Source organism: Podarcis raffonei, chromosome 2, assembly GCF_027172205.1.
Source record: "Podarcis raffonei isolate rPodRaf1 chromosome 2, rPodRaf1.pri, whole genome shotgun sequence".
Taxonomy (NCBI): domain Eukaryota; kingdom Metazoa; phylum Chordata; class Lepidosauria; order Squamata; family Lacertidae; genus Podarcis; species Podarcis raffonei.
Window position 1 is genome coordinate 6450534 of NC_070603.1, and position 17898 is coordinate 6468431.

The window sequence follows — 17898 nt, forward strand, 5'->3', positions numbered from 1 at the left end:
TTCTAATATGCAGGTTGCAAATCATTCTAACCACTCTTTCTGCACACCAGCAGCAGAAAGGAAACCTACGGGACCGCCTCTCCTGGTATGCCCCGTGGAGGACCTTAAGGTCCATAAATAGCAACACTCTAGAGGTCCCGGGCCCTAAGGAAGTCAGATTGGCCTCAACCAGGGCCAGGGCCTTTTCAACGCTGGTGGAACGCTGTGTCTCATGAGACCAGGGCCCTGCGGGATCTGATTTCTTTCCGCAGGGCCTGTAAGACAGAGATGTTCTGCCTGGCCTTTGGCTTGGAATCAGCCTGACCCCTCCCCCTCTTTCCTTTTCCTTCTGTGATGGAACTCCTATTTGGGGATTTCCCTTACTTTTTTCTGGCCCATGTAGGACCAGTCTGGATAGTTGGCCTTGGTGAAGATTTGATGTTTTCTCCCCCTAAACAGTTTTTGATCTGGGCTTCCACTGAAATGAGGCTGCATTTTAAGTTGTACTTGAATCCTATTTTTAAGTTGTATTTTAATCAATTGTTTTTATACCTTATGTTAGACGCCTTGAGCCCAGTCTTGGCCGGGGAGGGTGGAGAGTGTGTATAGTCTTGGCCGGGGAGGGTGGAGAGAGTGTGTGTATATATATATATATATATATATATATATATATATATATATATATGTACTAGAATTCAAGCACCAAAGCAAGCTGGCCGGGTCTAGCCTCACCCTTCCTACTCTAGGTGAAATGTAATTTTGCAAGCACTCTGCCCATCTTTCTATCAGCAGGAGGGATGTGCTTCTGCAAGAAAGATACTCTCAACCCCAGGCTTTCTTCCTGCTGTAGAAAAAAGATTTATTTGCTCTATCCATACATGAACAGGACACAGGGGAAAGTGGCTGAATCTGTGGCACAGAGCTCTGCAGTGGGAGGAATTTGGTATGTTTCGCTCACCAACAGATTTCCCAATTAATTTAAAGAAGGCAGTTAAGTTTCGCCAATCCTTACCAGAAGGGAGGAGCTCCCTTTGCAACCAGTGGAGTATGAAAAACAGCAGCAGGCAGATAAGGAGCAACTGTAAACGGGAGAAGAAAGCATTGCTTTTCCTGCCACACAACTGAAGCTGAGAGCCTTTCCTCTAACCAGCTGCAGGTCTGTCTCTTCCCTTTTCAAAATAAAATAAAATAGAAATTGTCCAGTAGCACCTTATAGACCAACTAAGTTTGTTTTGGTATAAGCTTTCGTGTGGATGTGTATCTGAAGAAGTGTGCAGACACAGGGAAGTTTATTCCAGAACAAACCTAGTTGGTCTATAAGGAGCTACTGAACATTTTTTTTTTTTTGACTGTGTGAGACCCACACGGCTACCTACCTAAATCTTCCCTTTTCAATTATACTTGATAGTAACTTCCTGTCTCCACTAACATGTGCTTATAACAACTTTCTTTCAAGCTAATATTCAGTAGGTGACACTTTTCTCAAGCTTCAGGCTGGGGGAGAGAGGAAACTTCACTTCCTGAATTTCTTCTTCCTGGGCACCCTTTAAAGGCCCAGAAACATTTCCAGAAAAAGTTCATCACTTTAAAAGGTACATGCAAGTCATTAGGTTATCTTCTGATCAGCTTGCTAGACCTGTTTTTCATTAACCTGCCTCTGCTCCAAGCAGCTCATTGCACCATACAAAAATTCTCCTGTCCCTCAACAACACTGCAAAGGAGGTGAAATTCAGCAGTGGCAACATAAAAGGTCTCCCGCTGAGCTCTGTGGTGGAGTAGGGATTCGACTTTTGCCCCTCCAAGTCCTGCTAGGTGTGTGCCCTCACTCTTGCAAGTTTCTTCCCTGCAGGTTTCAGCCATGTGGGTCTACCTGGCTGCCCTGCTGGGGCTTTACTTCCTTCGCCGATGGTACCAAGAGAGACAGACGGTGGAGAACCTGATGGAGAAATATGTCTTCATCACGGGGTGTGACTCTGGCTTTGGAAACCTACTGGCCAGGCAGCTGGATGCCCGGGGCCTGCGGGTGCTGGCAGCCTGTCTCACGCAGAAGGGGGCAGAGCAGCTGGGCAAGGCCACCTCAGAACGCTTGAAAACCACCATTCTGGATGTCACCAGTACAGAGAGTGTGGCGGCAGCGACGGAGTGGGTGAAAGGGTGCATTGGGAACAAAGGTGAATCTCTTATCTTCCTTGTGCTGCCTCTGTGCTATTGGTGGGACGGGGGATTAGAATGCCTCTCTGTATTCATTTGTAGGCCACTTTCCTCACATAATTGTGCCCAAAGTGGCTCACAACGTGTGAAAGGAAGAATAAGCCTAATAATAATAATAATACCTTTATGGTCAATGTACAACCTGTCTACAATGAAATTAACCGAGTCTCCCCTCCCCCCGAACACTCAATCTCATTGCACTCTGTGTGCTTGTCACACAACACACCAACCCCGAAAGTCAGTTGTCCCTTATGTCTGCCTTGCTTTCTTTCCCCCTCCTCCTCTTCTGCTGAGCTCAGCTCCCTCCCATCTCTACCAGAGCTGCTGCCTCTCTCCTGCCTGTCCACTTTCCATTTCTCTCTCTTTCTCTCCCCCTTTCCCTAACTCCCTCCCTCCAGTTACCCTAAATCCAGTGAGATACGCAGCTAAATTCATGTAGGTTACGGTTGCTAATAGGAAAAACATACGTTCTTTCTCACAGGGCTTTGGGGCTTGGTGAACAACGCAGGCACAGCTCTACCATCAGGTCCCAACGAATGGCTGACCAAAGATGACTTTGCAAAGGTGATCAATGTCAACCTTCTTGGGATGATTGATGTGACGCTACACATGGTGCCTCTGGTGAGGAGAGCCAGAGGGAGGGTGGTCAACATCTCCAGTGCGAATGGACGACTGGTAGCCTTTGGAGGTGGTTACTGCCCATCCAAGTTTGGTGTGGAAGCCTTCTCTGACAGCCTGAGGTAAAAACAGCAGCTCTTTAATGTCTTCTTTTGCTTACTTTAGTGCAACATCTGCCACACTCCCTAACCACTTGCCAGGCTGGAAGTGGCTGATGCGAGTCCTCCTGGTTTAGTTGCCAAGTCTGGGGAAAGTGGGCTGCAGGGAAGAAAGAGCTGGGAAATATGGCAGCTGCCCAGGGCTTTGCCCAAGACTCGCACAACTTGAGATGAATGTATCTAGGAAGGAGCTCAAAAGAGAGGATAGACAGGGACTGGAAGGTGTCTAAAGGATACTTGCAAAATCAGAACTCCTATTAGAATAAACAAGTTCCGTTTTAAATACTGAAATACTAAGATGGATAACAATGTGTAATAGAAAAAGAAGCATGAAATTAGGTTAAAGGTGTGTGAAAGAAAGTAACAGAAGTGGATAGAAATTGCAATTGAGTAGATTGGAAGTCTAACACAAAGGTGGGGTGAGGGGTGGTGGATGGTGATGGGAAAAGGAATTATCTGTGGGATTGAGTGTAGGTATGTTTGAACATTTTTAAGGATTGTATGAAATGTATGTTTGTACGCTTGTATATTCGCAATATGTGTGTATTAATGCTGAATTATTTTAATAATAAAAACTTTTCAAAAAAAGAAAAAGAAAAAAGAAGGTATCCAGGCACAGGTCATGCCCACATCTGGCCTTGAACCAAACGTTTCAAATCACAAGCCCACAATTGGATGTGTGGCTCTCAGTCCAGGACCTACTCATTAATGGTGAACATGCTATGGATGTCCCCCTGTTTTCCTTAGAATAGTTTGGGCCCAACATGCTTTATAGAAATGTTGATTACCATGTTGAAAAGTGTGTGCTTTTTCCAACTATTTACGTACCACTTAAGTATCAAGATGTAGGACTGAGCAGTTATCTGCACATATGCACTGCCCAGGCTCACGTAGCAGGGAGGTCACTGCTAACACTGCGGTTTGACTTCACCCGCAGAGGCACACTCTGTTGAATGGTTTCTTTAAATGTGCAGGTTCATCATTGTTCCACCCGATGTGTATGTCTTTAAGGGGCCAGAGCAAGGGCCACAGCAAAATAACGAGACCCAGCTTTACAGCTGTGAAACATAGCAGATGCTACTAAGTCGTGTTAATTAAGCTGTGTCAGCAATTGGGTATAGTATATAAGGAGCAGCACCTAGCTCTCCCATTACCCTGGGGGATGGGTTGGTGGTTGGGTCATGTTTGTTGTTGTTATCTTTAGTGTAAAAGGAGTTTTTGTTTTGTTATTTTTGAGTTCCTTGTTATGCATGGTCTCCCCAGCAAGCTCTCTGTAGCGCTACTAAACTGCAAATAGTCAACACACTCCATCCTCTTTTGAGATACATTGATGCCAACGTCCAGGTTTCCGTGATATGGCAGATGGACAGTGGAAAGTGTTGATAAGGCAGCTTGTCAAATTTGGGAAAATACTAATTTACTCTCAGAGGCTGTGAGACAATTTAAAGTGGTGAATGTACAAGCCACCAAGGTGGGAAGGGCTGAGGTGGGAGGTTGGAGGAAAATGCAAGGGAAAGTAAGGGTGGTCCATGACAAAAATGGCACCTTGTGTGAATGGATTTGGGAGGATTTGACTGTGATGGAGACAAAACAGGAAGGGAGGGCAAAAGGTATGGGAGGCTACTATATGTGGTGGCAATGTAAAGTTATTAAGAAGACCTGGGAAGTGACATATAAAGATTTGAAGAGAATGTGGAAAATCTTTTTCGTTAAAAAAACAGACACTATAATTTTGGAAGGCACAGGACTTAATGGATTTATTGAGCAAAATACTCTGTTCCTGCACTGGAGAGTGGATGCCAGGCCAAGACCAACCCATCCCTATACCGTGGTTCCTCTAGTTTGTTGTTGTTTAGTCGTTTAGTCGTGTGCGACTCTTCGTGACCCCATGGACCAGAGCACGCCGGGCACTCCTGTCTTCCACTGCCTCCCGCAGTTTGGTCAGACTCATGTTTGTAGCTTTGAGAACACTGTCTAACCATCTCATCCTCTGTCGTCCCCTTCTTCTTGTGCCCTCAATCTTTCCCAACATCAGGGTCTTTTCCAGGGAGTCTTCTCTTCGCATGAGGTGGCCAAAGTATTGGAGCCTCAGCTTCACGATCTGTCCTTCCAGTGAGCACTCAGGGCTGATTTCCTTAAGAATGGATACGTTTGATCTTCTTGCAGTCCATGGGACTCTCTCTCTTTTTTAAAAAATAATATTTATTACTTTTCCAACAATTTAAACACTACAAAAAAATGAACAATACAATACAATACAATACAAATACAATACAATACAATACAATACAATACAAAAACACTACATAACACTAACACATTAAACTAACAAAACAAAACAAAAACAGTTTAAAACACATCAAACAATTTCAATATCTTATCTTTCATTCACTTATTTCAATGACCTCTTCACACCTCCCTTTTTGTATTCCACTTCTATTAATTGTTTCAGCAATTCCTTTCCATCTTCCTCTGTTTTCTATCCTATAATTATCTTAACATATTCTAACCTTATTTTTTCCTTTAATACTCTATTAATCTATTTATACTTAATTCCTTATAACATTTCTACTAAAGCCATATAACTTCATTCCAACATTTTTCTAACATTCATTAATTTTACAGTATTTCTATAAATAGTCTTTAAACTTTTTCCAGTCTTCTTCCACTGACTCTTCTCCCTGGTCTCAGATTCTGCCAGTCATTTCCGCCAGTTCCATATAGTCCATCAACTTCATCTGCCATTCTTCCCGGGTGGGTAAATCTTGTGTCTTCCAATACTTCGCAATGAGTATTCTTGCTGCTGTTGTTGCATACATAAAAAAAGTTCTATCCTTCTTTGGCACCAATTGGCCAACCATGCCCAGGAGAAAGGCCTCTGGTTTCTTCAGGAAGGTATATTTGAATACCTTTTTCATTTCGTTATAAATCATCTCCCAGAATGTCTTAATCCTTGGGCATGTCCACCAAAGGTGAAAGAATGTACCTTCAGTCTCATTACATTTCCAACATTTATTGTCGGGCAAATAGTGAATTCTTGCAAGCTTGACTGGTGTCATGTACCATCTATAAATAATTTTCATTAAGTTTTCTCTTAAGGCATTACATGCCGTGAATTTCATACCTGTGGTCCATAACTGTTCCCAGTCAGCCATCATGTTATGTCCAATGTCTTGTGCCCATTTAATCATAGCTGATTTCACCATTTCATCCTGAGTGTTCCATTTCAACAGCAATTTATACATTCTTGACAAATTCTTGATTTTGGAATCTAACAATTCTGTTTCCAATTTTGATTTTTCCACCTGGAAACCAACTTTTTTGTCCAATTTGTATGCCTCCATTATTTGGTAATAATGGAGCCAATCTCGCACTTTGTTTTTCAATTTTTCAAAGCTCTGCAGTTTTATTCTGTCTCCATCTTGTTCCAGAATTTCCCAATATTTCGGCCATTTGGCCTCCATATTGAGTTTTTTCTGTGCCTTCGCTCCCATTGGTGACAACCATCTTGGGGTTTTCTTTTCTAACAAATCCTTGCATCTTATCCAAACATTAAACAATGCTTTTCTAACAATATGATTTTTAAACGCTTTATGTGCTTTTACCTTATCGTACCACAAATATGCATGCCAGCCAAATGCATTATTGAAGCCTTCTAGATCCAACACGTCAGTGTTTTCAAGAAGCAGCCATTCTCTCAGCCAGCAAAAAGCAGCTGATTCATAATAAAGTTTAAGGTCTGGCAGGGCAAATCCACCTCTTTCTTTGGCATCAGTTAATATCAAATTTTATTCGAGGCTTCTTGCCCTGCCAAACAAATCTGGAAATATCTTTCTGCCACTTCTTGAAACAGTCCATCTTATCCAAAATTTGCAATGTTTGAAACAAAAACAACATCCTTGGCAACACATTCATTTTTATCACAGCAATTCGGCCTAACAATGATAACTTCAAATTTGTCCATATTTCTAAATCCTTTTTCACTTCAATCCAAAATTTTTCATAATTATCCTTAAATAAATTCACATTTTTGGCAGTCATGTTAACCCCTAAATATTTCACTTTCTTAACCAATGTTGGTCCTGTCTCCTCCTGAAACTTCTCTCTCTCATTCACAGTTAAGTTTTTCTCTAAAACCTTAGTTTTCATCTTGTTCAACTTAAAACCTGCTACCTGTCCGAATTCTTGAATCAGTTCCAATACCCTTTTAGTACTAGATTCTGGCTCCTGTAAAGTCAATAGTAAGTCATCAGCAAATGCTTTCAGTTTGTACTGTTTAGCTCCCACTTGTATACCTTTAACCTCTTGGTCCTTTCTAATCATATTTAACAAAACCTCAAGGACTGATATAAAGAGCAATGGAGAAATTGGGCAACCTTGTCGTGTCCCTTTCTCAATCTTAAACTCTTCTGTCACTACATTGTTCACAATTAATTTTGCCTTTTGTTCTGAATAAATTGCACCTATACCATTTTCAAAACCTTGACCTACCCCCATCCCCTGTAGATTCTTCTTCATAAAACTCCAAGAAATGTTGTCAAAGGCTTTCTCTGTATCCACAAATATCAAGACTGCCTTAGTATTGATATTCACTTGTAGTTTTTCTAGAATATTAATTATATTCCTCATGTTGTCAGACAAATGTCTGCCCGAGAGAAAGCCCGCTTGGTCTTTATGAATTTCTTCTACTAACACATTTTTTTAATCTTTTAGCCAAAACATCTGCAAAAATTTTGTAATCCACATTAAGCAGCGATATGGGGCGGTAATTCTTGAGCTGTGTCTTTTCAGTCTCTGTTTTCGGTATAAGTGTAATGTAAGCTTCCTTCCACGACTCTGGTGCCCTTCTCCCTTCCAATATTTCATTGCAGACTTCCTTCAATGGTTGTATTAACCATTCTTTCAAAGATCTGTAATATCTTGAAGTCAAACCATCTGGTGCTGGAGATTTACCTAATTGCATGTTCTGGATGGCCCCTTCCACCTCCTGATCCGTTATTTTGTAATTCAACATTAGCTGTTTTTCCTGAGAGATTTTGTGTAGTCCATTTATTTTCAAAAATCGATCAATGTCCATTTCTTTCTGCTTCTCCTGTGTATAAAGTTGTTTGAAATACCTCTGAAAACACTTCCTGATCTCCACTGGGTTCTGTATATTCTTTCCTTCCACTTCCAAATTCGTAATAGTATTGAGTTTTTGTCTTTTTCTCATTTGCCAGGCCAACAATTTTCCACAATTATTTGCCGATTCAAATGACTTTTGCCTCATCTGTTTGATCTTCCATTCTATTTCCTGATTCATCAGCTTCGTATATTGTACTTGGTATAACTTTATCTCTTTCAGGATCTCCTGTGACTTTGGTTTTGCTCTCAGTTTCTTCTCTCCTTCCTTTATTTTCCCCAGGATTTTATCCTTTTTTTCATTCTGAGTTCTCTTCTTAATTGCATTCTGTTGTATTAAAAATCCTCTCATAACTGCTTTACTTGCATCCCAAATTACTCTTTTTTCCACTGTAGTATTCATATTTATCTCGAAATAGTCTCTTAGAGTTTTTTGGGCCTTCTTGGTCACCTCTTCATTTCTAAACAAAGTATCGTTCATCCTCCATTTAAAGGAACCAATTGGCGTCAATTTCATTTCCATCTTTACAGCATTATGATCAGAACAAGTTTTGGGGCAAATCTCCACTTTGTCCATGGGACTCTCAAGAGTCTCCTCCAGCACCATAATTCAAAAGCATCAATTCTTCGGCGATCAGCCTTCTTTATGGTCCAGCTCTTGCTTTCATACATCACTACTGGGAAAACCATGGCTTTTACACTACGGACCTTTGTTGGCAAGGTGATGTCTCTGCTTTTTAAGATGTTGTCTAGGTTTGCCATCGCCTTTCTCCCAAGGAGCAGGCATCTTTTAATTTCGTGGCTGCTGTCACCATCTGCAGTGATCACGGAGCCCAAGAAAGTCTTGCCATCTCATTTTTGACCACATTCTTAACCTGAAACTGTTCTTAACTAGAGGCATGCTTTCGCTAATGGGGCCTCTTGCTGCTGCTGTGCCGCCAGCACACAATTTCCGTTCTAATCCTGGGGCAAAGTTCTCAACTCGAGGTAACTCTTCCAGGTTAGCGGAGTTTGTAACCTGAGGCGTTTGTAAGTCGAGGTACCACTGTAGGAGGAAGAAGCCACCACCAAAGAAAATAAAGAATATTGGCAAAATAAATTAATGAACTATGCAGGACATATTAGATAATTTGAAACCCAAGAAAGAAAGGACATGGATTTATTTTTTTAAAGGGGTAATGTTTAATGCATACTTTGTAAGCTTTGTGTATAGGTTTCTACATTAGTTGAACTTCTAAAAGTCACTTGTAATAAGATGAATAAGGTTTTAAAATGGGATTAAGAATATAAGATTTTATGGATATGCATGAATCTGTATAAAATAATGGAACCAGGAGGCGGAGTGGAGGGAAGTCAATCAAGTTTTATGGTTTACATTTTTGATTGTGATGAGTGTTGTGGTTTTTTTTTTGTTATCATAAAATTAATAAACAAGAGAGAAAGAGAGAGAGAGAGAGAGAGGGAGGGAGGGAGGGAGGGATACATGGATGCTGACAACTAAGCCATGAATGTGTAGCATTTGGAGATAAATTCTGTGTGGCATCTTCTCAGGGTTGTTTGCACTGTAATCTTCTTCTGCACAAAGGAGGTTTTGTAAAACCCTTAATTGCTCCTTTTTTAGAACACGGGGTCCCAGAACCCAAAGAACAGGGTCTTGTTCCTTTGATGCAAGTGACCTGCCTTCTCCCTCTTAACAAGGAGACTGGGCAGAGATGGCAGAGGCTGCAGGGAGGAGGGTGGGAAGCAGCCCTGGCAGAAAAGGCTCCTTGCTCTCTGCAGCAACTTTCCTCCACTAGGTTAAGGTCTCCCTTCAGGAAGGCATTTGATGTATGAGCGAGACTTTGAAGCATGTCCTCAAGACTGTCTCTTAATACAACTGGTGCTGTGTCATACACAATCCTCTCCTGGGTAGGGCGTATCCTGGCTCCTGCACGAGAGCTGCATTTCCCATCTTTTCTTTCTCCTCAATTTTCTTTTTTTTAAAAGAAAGATGTTCCTAGCCATGGACCCAAGTTCCTGACCTGCATTCCTGCATTCCTATGACTCAGTAGGCAATGATGTTTCTTCTTTTATTCCTCTGCATTTCAGGCAAGAGCTCCATCCTTTTGGAGTCCAAGTCAGCATTATTGAACCTGGTGCTTTCCGAACAACCATTGGCGCAAGAGCATTAGAGAATTTAAAGACAGTATGGAACCGAGTGCCATCTGACATCAAAGAAGTCTATGGGGAACAGTACTTGGAGAACTGTGAGTAGACGTGGAGGGGATTTCAGCATGGTTTGCATTTTCCTGCAAACTTACCCAATTCACACTTCAAGAAGCAATATATTAACCAATACATAGCTCTGCTTAGGAATTCAAACTCCTCTGGATTTAGCAACAAGTTCTCCAGACTAACTATGTGTACAAAGTGAACATAATATACAAAAATGCACTAAGCAAATTGATCACGATAAAAAAAATTCACTATGCAAGGAAATAATGTTTGCCAAAATGTGTATACAGTGGTACCTCAGTTTAAGAACAGCCCGGTTTAAAAATGATTTGGTTTACAAATTCCACAAAACCGGAAATAGTGTCTTGGTTTGAGAACTTTACCTTGGTCTAAGAATGGAATCCGAACGGTGGAAGGGCACCGGTGGTGGGAAGCCTCATTAGGGAAAGAACGGTTTGGGTTTAAGAACAGGCTTCCGGAACGGATCAAGTTTTTAAACCGAGGTACCACTGTATTGCAAAAACTGAAATGCTGAGGACTTTCAAAAACCATAAACTGAAATGAGGAGAACCAAACTGAAAGATTTTGGAGATATTGAAACTGAGAGAAACCAAAATGGACAGGTTCATCCATTGTAGATTTAAATCTTTTGAGAATGTGTTCTGTTTTGAAGCCTCCAAAATAGTTCCAGATGCATCTGCTTTGATTTAGTTCTTCTAGGGAGAGGTATCTAGAAGCCAACCAGTCCATTCAGCTCCCAAAAGATTTAGGTTACCTCCTACATTTACAGCACTAACTTCTGTTTTGTTTCATATTTCTCACACACAGATTGCAAAATTGCCCAATATACCGTTAACATTGCCAGCAGAAAGCTTCACCTGGTCACTGACTGTATGGAACATGCCCTGACATCCTGCTACCCTCGCACTCGCTACTCTGCAGGCTGGGATGCAAAGCTCTTGTTCATTCCTGCCTCTTACTTTCCAACGTCCATCGTTGACTTCGTGATGAGCTGCATTCAGCCCAAACCTGCTCAAGCTATATAGACTCCTTTGAAGAAAAACCTTTACAGTTGTCCAAATGAGCCAACAAGCTGTGGATGGAATACAAGTCTAATTGCATCTTGATGTTTATGTTTTTATTTTGCTTGAAAATGCAAAAAACAAGCAAACTTTTGCAAGCAGTAGACATTGCTTTGAAGAAAAAAAATAGTTATATTGCCAGGGGGGAAGCCAGTAGATGGTGTTCTTGTTTTCAGTTTAGCTTATACTGTATTTCTATATATGGTGGCTGAGATAAGGAATGCAGCTGCAGGCATGGGAAAGAAGGGAGTGTCCTTGCTCTGAACCGGCTGCAGAGATAAGGAGGAGTATGAGTGCAGGGCTACCTTGAACTCATGCTATGACTTCGAAGTGTGAAATTGAAGGAGGTGCCCTTAGAAGTGGATGGGAAAAAGGACGACAGCATAAAGCACTTGCTACAGAAACGGTGGAAAGCTGCTCCATGACGCTATAAAAGGCCCCAACTGCAGCAATCAATTGGGATTCCAGTTTGGACTGACCGGGTAAAGTGCCAAGCATATCTTGGCCTGAGAAAGAGGGGTGCCGTCACCGGTTTCTGGAATGTCCCCGGGAAAAAATGACGGATAGCTGAGCCAGCTTCACAACTTTATCTTTGAGTATTCTTTCATATACAGTTGTACCTTGGAAGTCGAATGCAATTTTGGAAGTTCGACTTCCAAAACGTTCAGAAACCAATCGGAAGCCGCACCGGACGATTGAAAATCATTCCAGGTTTTGATTGTTCAGGAACTGAAATGTACAAGTTCCAAAGCGTTTGGCAACCAAAGTACAACTGTACTTTAATTGTATATTGTGGACTTGCTGCGGGACGACGACGACTGAGGAGGAGGCGGAGCTGGAGCCACAGCATTAAGCTGCCAAACACGCCCCCCGGAGTCACCTGGTTGGCTGCCTCCGGTGGGCGTGGGCGCCAGCCAGGTGAGGGGCGGGGGCTAAGGCCCCCGGCCAGGGGCGGAGCTCGGGCTCCCGCCCACAACCACTCCCCTCTCTTCCAGGGAGGAGAGTCTTTGTGGATCGAGGGCCCGACTCCCGCTATGTGAAATAAACACACAAGGACACGTGATATAAGGTTAATGGGCAAGAAAAGGCCACAACTTTATTGATTACAGCAGTGAAAAGGTATTGGCTTAGGCATTGGATGACTATAGGAGGTGGGTTTATTCAACAGTAGGTGGAGCCTGTTGATGCTAATCCAACTATAGGCTCACCCCTGATGTCACCGAGGGTCGTGCCATGGCCTCCCGCCAAGCAGGCATCGGACGGAATACACGACCGCCAGATTCCTTTAACGGAATAACCCACGGTAGATAGCATAGGCGATGGCCACACCTAGCCCTTGACACACATGAATCCAATGCCTAACCGCCACCCGAGCCGCAAAGGGGCTCGCCACCAATACCCTCACAGCTGCAACCAATCCCTAATGCTACTAATGATGCTATCCAACCAGATGTCATTCCCAATGTCTGTTAGATGAACTCCGTCATTCCGGTACATGGCTTGGTCGCCGATCCGGATACAGTCATGATAAATGACTCGGCCATTCATAAAGCGTACCCAACGGGCTACCGCCCGGTTCAAGCGTTTCCTGGTTTTTCAATGGCCATACAGCTCTGCGCACCGCGCCAAACAATTCTTTTCAAGAAGGAGGACCAGAACACCATTGTTCCGGGGCACAAGGCCGCGATCGCCTCCAAGTCTCTTTTTATGTTCCACAACAAGTCCACGCTTCTCCTATTAGCAAGGTCATTCTCTCCCAAGTGAATGATAAGGATGTCAGGAGGGCCAAACGTGGCTACTCTCTCCATCAACAATGGCATAGGCTCATCCCGCCGTATGCCGCGTCTCGAAAACCAGGAAACTCGCACCCCAGGTGGCAATCCAAGATAAGGGGTAAGGCCACAGCTGGCCGCCCAAACGCGGGCCCAATGGACTATACTGTGGCCGCAAATCGACACACTTCTCCTGAAAACAGCTGAGAATGAAAGCAAAGGAAAAACAGGTAAGTAGATGCAACGTAGCGGAGCGTATACCAACGGATATAACCTTTATAAGCATTGGATTTCCATCGGCCCATTTCCTTAATCTTATCCACGGGCAGGCCCAAGCAGCTGTTGAGGCAGCGCCGATCCTAAAAGAGTGTGCAGCATAATCCCGGGAAGCTAAACCGCAAGCATCAATAGCTTTGTAGAGTACCGTTGTGGATTGGTGTCTCAATAAGGGTGACCCATCTTCGTGAACCAGAAGCGGACCTGGGCCGGGCAGTCTGAGGCTAGCCTTAACTTGTACAGCCTAGTATCCTTGACCGGGCATGGGCCCTGCTCCCCAGACGCTGTGAGTTTAAGAAGAACGCCCCTACCGGCCTGATCAGTTTTGTATTGACGTATCCGTACCGTCATACTAGTTTCGGACAGCTGCACGTCTTCCATAAGGAGGCCACGCATCAAGCCATTTGCGCCACCTTCGACTACAACCTCGCCCACTCTCAGGGCGGCAAAAAAGGCGATAGCATATGCAGCGGAAAAGAGGCGGGCCTCAAACTTGGACCAACAGGTTGACCTAAGCTTTTTGTGTATCTGAGAGAGCAACCCATAAGAAATTGGCTTACGGCCCTCGGCCCTAGGGGGTTGTAACCTGCCCCAGCCCTCGATAGCTCTGCAGATCAGGAAGTCACTGCATGGATCGGAGGAGAACGTGGCCCTAGAGAAGAAGCTAATGGCAGTTAATGGCATGTACTTTAAGGTTTTAGGCACACGTCCTAAATCATCGAGGTGTGAAAGGTATTGCAGAACGTAGTCAGTGGGGGGCGGCACGTTAGGCGAAAGCCCAGATGTCCCAGACCTGAAGCCCAAGAAATCGCACCAGGCCCTCTTGTAAGACCTGAGAGTGGAGGGTGCGACAGACGCTAATACTCCCTTAATCACTTTGCGTCTCCAACGTTCCACAGGTGCTCCGGAAAGGGTTTGGGCAACAGCTGTGCTCCAGGTGCCAGCGACCGGAAGCGAGATATCTGAAAGCGAGACAAGGCATCGGCTATATCATTATTGACCCCCAGTATGAATTTGGCTAAAAAGACTATATTGTACTCAAGGCACCGGAGAACAAACGACCGCCGAAGGGAGGAGACCCTCGCAGATCGGGATGACTGTCTCGCCAGTATGTTCACCACTGCCAGGTTGTCGGTTCTGAAGCACACCCGGCGATTTCGAAACTCCTCCGTCCAGATATGCACGGCCACTACTATTGGAAAAAACTCGAGAAAAGTGAGATCCCGCGTGATGCCCTTGCCGTGCCACCCCGTTGGCCAACGTTGTGCGCACCATCGGCCCCTGAAATACAAGCCAAAGCCCAGGGACCCTGCCGCATCTGAATGGACCTGAAAATCTGAGGACAAGTTAAGAACATCCTGCCATAGGGATACTCCATTGTAGTGTTCCAAAAATGTCACCCAAACCTCTAGGTCGGCCTTAACTGTCTTTGGAAGACGGAACCTGTGGTGTGGGTGCTTGAGACCCACTGAAAGCCTGGCTAGGCGGGGGAAACCACTCTACAAGCAAAATTGAAATGACCTAGCAGGGATTGTATCTGTCTGAGGGTGATTTTTGTTAGTGCAAGGGTAGTATGAATTATTTCCTTAAGGGTGTCAATCTTCTCCTTAGGTAAGCAGGATGATTGGGCAACTGTGTCCAGCTCTATGCCCAAGTACGTGAGGCACACAGACTAACTGAATGTGGATGCTCATTATGCACTGTATCATAGTATAGTACAGTGATTATAAGAATATCTGCTTGAGTATACATTTTCATCATGTGTAAAACTCATAAGGAATAAACAAATAGTTCTATATTGTGATCAAGTAACTCCTAGAACAAAATTGTACGTTTTAGCTTCAGAAAACCAGTTGCTTCTAGCCAACATCCTGTTGCCAATATAGCTAAAATTTTAGCATTTTTGGTTGTATGACAAGAGATTGGTGGGATACTCTCCTACAGATTTCCAAAACTGTTGTACAACAGACACAGCCAGGACATTCCAGAACAATTCTATCTGATACTGTAAATGTCAGGTTTCAGGTTCACTGTAGCAAGACAGAACTGCTACATATGCAACATGTTCTAGAAGATTCCCAAAGGTGAGCTCTTGGCCAAAGCATTATCCACTTCAGTGAAGTGTTATTTCTCACAAAACTAGCAATTTGTTTACTAACTATACATGTTCCCTAATATGGTTAAAGCATTGAAATTATGCGATTCCAACTGTTGGGCTTAAAGGCTTACTAGATTCTAGGACTAAGGACTAAATCAGTATTGTACTTCTTAGCAATTTTGTCCACAGCTGCCCTGCTCATTGGGAGAACAGGAAATGGATCTGGAACACTTCAAAGCAGTACCATTGCTCCCATGTGTCTTCCTGCTTGGGCTGTCATTTTGTTAAAGCTGTGGTCTTGCTCTTGTAGTTGATCTGGGCGGAAAAGGCAGGTTCCCCAGGAAAAAATAATTCCTGTATGAGGTGTTATGGAATGATACATTTGGTTGCCTAATTATCACAAAAGGGGGGTGGGGTCTGGGAAGGGGTGCCTCTGTCCTGGAGACCAAGCAGGGGCTAAGTGGCGGCCCTGTTGGGTTCATCCCAATTAGCTGTATGCCATAGTGTGACTCCAGAGGCGGAGCTAGCTGCTCTGGCACCCGGAGTGGCACACGTGGTGTGCACCCAGGGGTGGGGCTAGCTACCCGTGGGGTGAGGCAAGCATCCTTTCCCTTACTGACTTCTGATTAGGAGAGTCCTTCGCGGTTAAGGAGCCACTACCGGGATTCTGAAACCCTCTGAGAAACCCTTCCAAAGATAGGATGCTGCACTTCTGTCTGGATGGATAGACAAGAGGTTGAGGAGAGGAGAAACTATGGTTCCCTGCTGCGGGGGCTCATCTGGAACTAGAGTGGTGGAAGCCCTGACCTCCCTGAAAGGGCCGCTTCCCTTAGTAACACGCCGTGGCTGGGTGAGCCCCTGCACATCTCTCACACTCGTGCAGGTACTTACAAGACTGCCTATGGCATTGCCCTTTATTGAATTACCAGCACACCTTACGTTTTAAATCCTTCTAAGGCCCAGCTTTCCAGTGTGATACACCTCTGATGGCTTCTTCCCGACATACGGGCTAACTGCCAGATGCTAAGAGTGGCGGCCTCCCCAGAAAGGGCGTAAGCCATTCTGACTCATCATCACCGGCTGATGAGGTGCCTGATTCTGGAAGCTGGACCCTGGGCTGCCTATTCTGCAAAGAACTAGAAGAACTGGAAGCAACCAGGCTATTGATACGGGCCGGCAGCCTCCACGCAGGCGCCCCGATGCGTTTCTGAAAGTCACCGAGCAAGCCTGAGAACTAGTTTGCACAGCCGCCGTTCCTGTCTGAGGGCTTGGGCCTGCACCTGGGTAGTTTAAAGGCTGGCCACTGGTTTGCGAAACAAGGAAGTAAGAAACACAAGGCAAATAGAACTAAAGAATAGCTAGGAGAAAGTGCTGTTCATAGTCAACAATGAATGATCTGAAGGCATTGAGGAACTGCGAAATGGGTTTGGGTTTATTATTACAGTTAAAAGGCATACAGTTGCCATCTGCAGTGTGTGCTGGTACTGCACCCGTGCGCTTCCTCTTGGGCACCATGAGCTGCTCTGTGCACTAGTAAAATGCACCTACTATTTATTTCGTCACTAATTATTTTATTTTATTTTAAATTTAATTTTCATTTATTTATTTATCTATATTTTAATATTAATTATTATTATAATTTTTTATTTTTTTATAATTATAATTATGTATTATTATAATTTATTATTATTTATTTATTTTTCAAATTTATTTTATTTTATTATTTTATTTTATTATTGTTATTTTTAATTAGTATTAATATCACCAATCAATTAATAACTTGACTGTAATTAAATGTCAGTATACAATTATTGTGTATCAATAAAGTTCAGAGCACAGTTGATGAATTAATCATTAATCGATAGTATCTCAATTAATAGCCAATGGATTTATAGCTATGAGTAGAAATTACTATTATCAATTGCTCCACATAACTGCTGACAAAATGAACAAGCTATACGTCACTTAACTGCACCGCTTGTATTTATTTATATTTATTAAATCACAACCCAGCAAGAGTTCAAGCAGCAGCGCTCAGCTACATATTAGCACCTGGCTCCAAGGAACAATCCCATACACAAAGGAACCCCAACTGCAGTCAAACAGAATTAGAAGATAATTGCCTACAATAAAAAGTTGCCCCTTTTAAATGATAGGCAAATCTAGGTGCAAAGCATTGCCAAGTAATCAAACAGAATTGAAAATAACTGCTTACAAGGGGATGCTCAGAAGCTGCAGCCAAATTAAGAGAAAAGGAAATCAATAAGATTCCAGGCCCACACCAGCGGCCCTCTGAAAAGGAGGGGTGAGGTTGCTCTTAAGGGGAAACTTACACCAAACAAAGGAAACTTTGCCAAACAAAGAATGTA

At 43.4% G+C, this 17898-nt stretch overlaps 3 protein-coding genes across 4 annotated transcripts in view; all 3 read left to right on the forward strand.

Moving 5' to 3' along the window:
• Positions 1-1032: 1032 nt before the first annotated feature.
• The window catches only part of LOC128405409 (retinol dehydrogenase 7-like), a 31118-nt gene continuing 14252 nt past the window's right edge, over positions 1033-17898 (forward strand). The window contains exon 1 of one of the 2 annotated variants that reach the window (XM_053371998.1): positions 1033-1135. The gene's annotated coding sequence lies outside the window, so the exon portion shown is untranslated. Of the gene's footprint in view, positions 1136-11496; positions 11866-17898 lie in introns of those variants that run through there. The other variant, XM_053372007.1, reaches the window with a different exon arrangement.
• Positions 1037-17898, forward strand: part of LOC128405401 (retinol dehydrogenase 7-like) — a 54702-nt gene continuing 37840 nt past the window's right edge. Inside the window, exon 1 of the mRNA XM_053371992.1 lies at positions 1037-1135. The gene's annotated coding sequence lies outside the window, so the exon portion shown is untranslated. The remainder of the gene's footprint in view (positions 1136-17898) is intronic.
• LOC128405421 (retinol dehydrogenase 16-like) lies at positions 1052-11412 on the forward strand. The gene is made up of 5 exons (XM_053372019.1): positions 1052-1135; positions 1829-2150; positions 2672-2930; positions 10176-10333; positions 11130-11412. The coding sequence occupies exons 2-5, from the start codon at positions 1838-1840 to the stop codon at positions 11345-11347; spliced, it is 948 nt and encodes a 315-aa protein (XP_053227994.1). The 5' UTR covers positions 1052-1135; positions 1829-1837; the 3' UTR covers positions 11348-11412.

What these genes read in the sequence shown, in the direction of transcription:
- LOC128405421 (XM_053372019.1), top strand. Translation starts at nt 1,838, where the DNA reads ATGTGGGTCTACCTGGCTGCCCTGCTGGGGCTTTACTTCCTTCGCCGA. An exon ending in GCCTTCTCTGACAGCCTGAG is followed by an intron (nt 2,931 to 10,175) that starts GTAAAAACAGCA and finishes TCTGCATTTCAG; the next exon opens with GCAAGAGCTCCATCCTTTTG. An exon ending in GGAACAGTACTTGGAGAACT is followed by an intron (nt 10,334 to 11,129) that starts GTGAGTAGACGT and finishes TCTCACACACAG; the next exon opens with ATTGCAAAATTGCCCAATAT.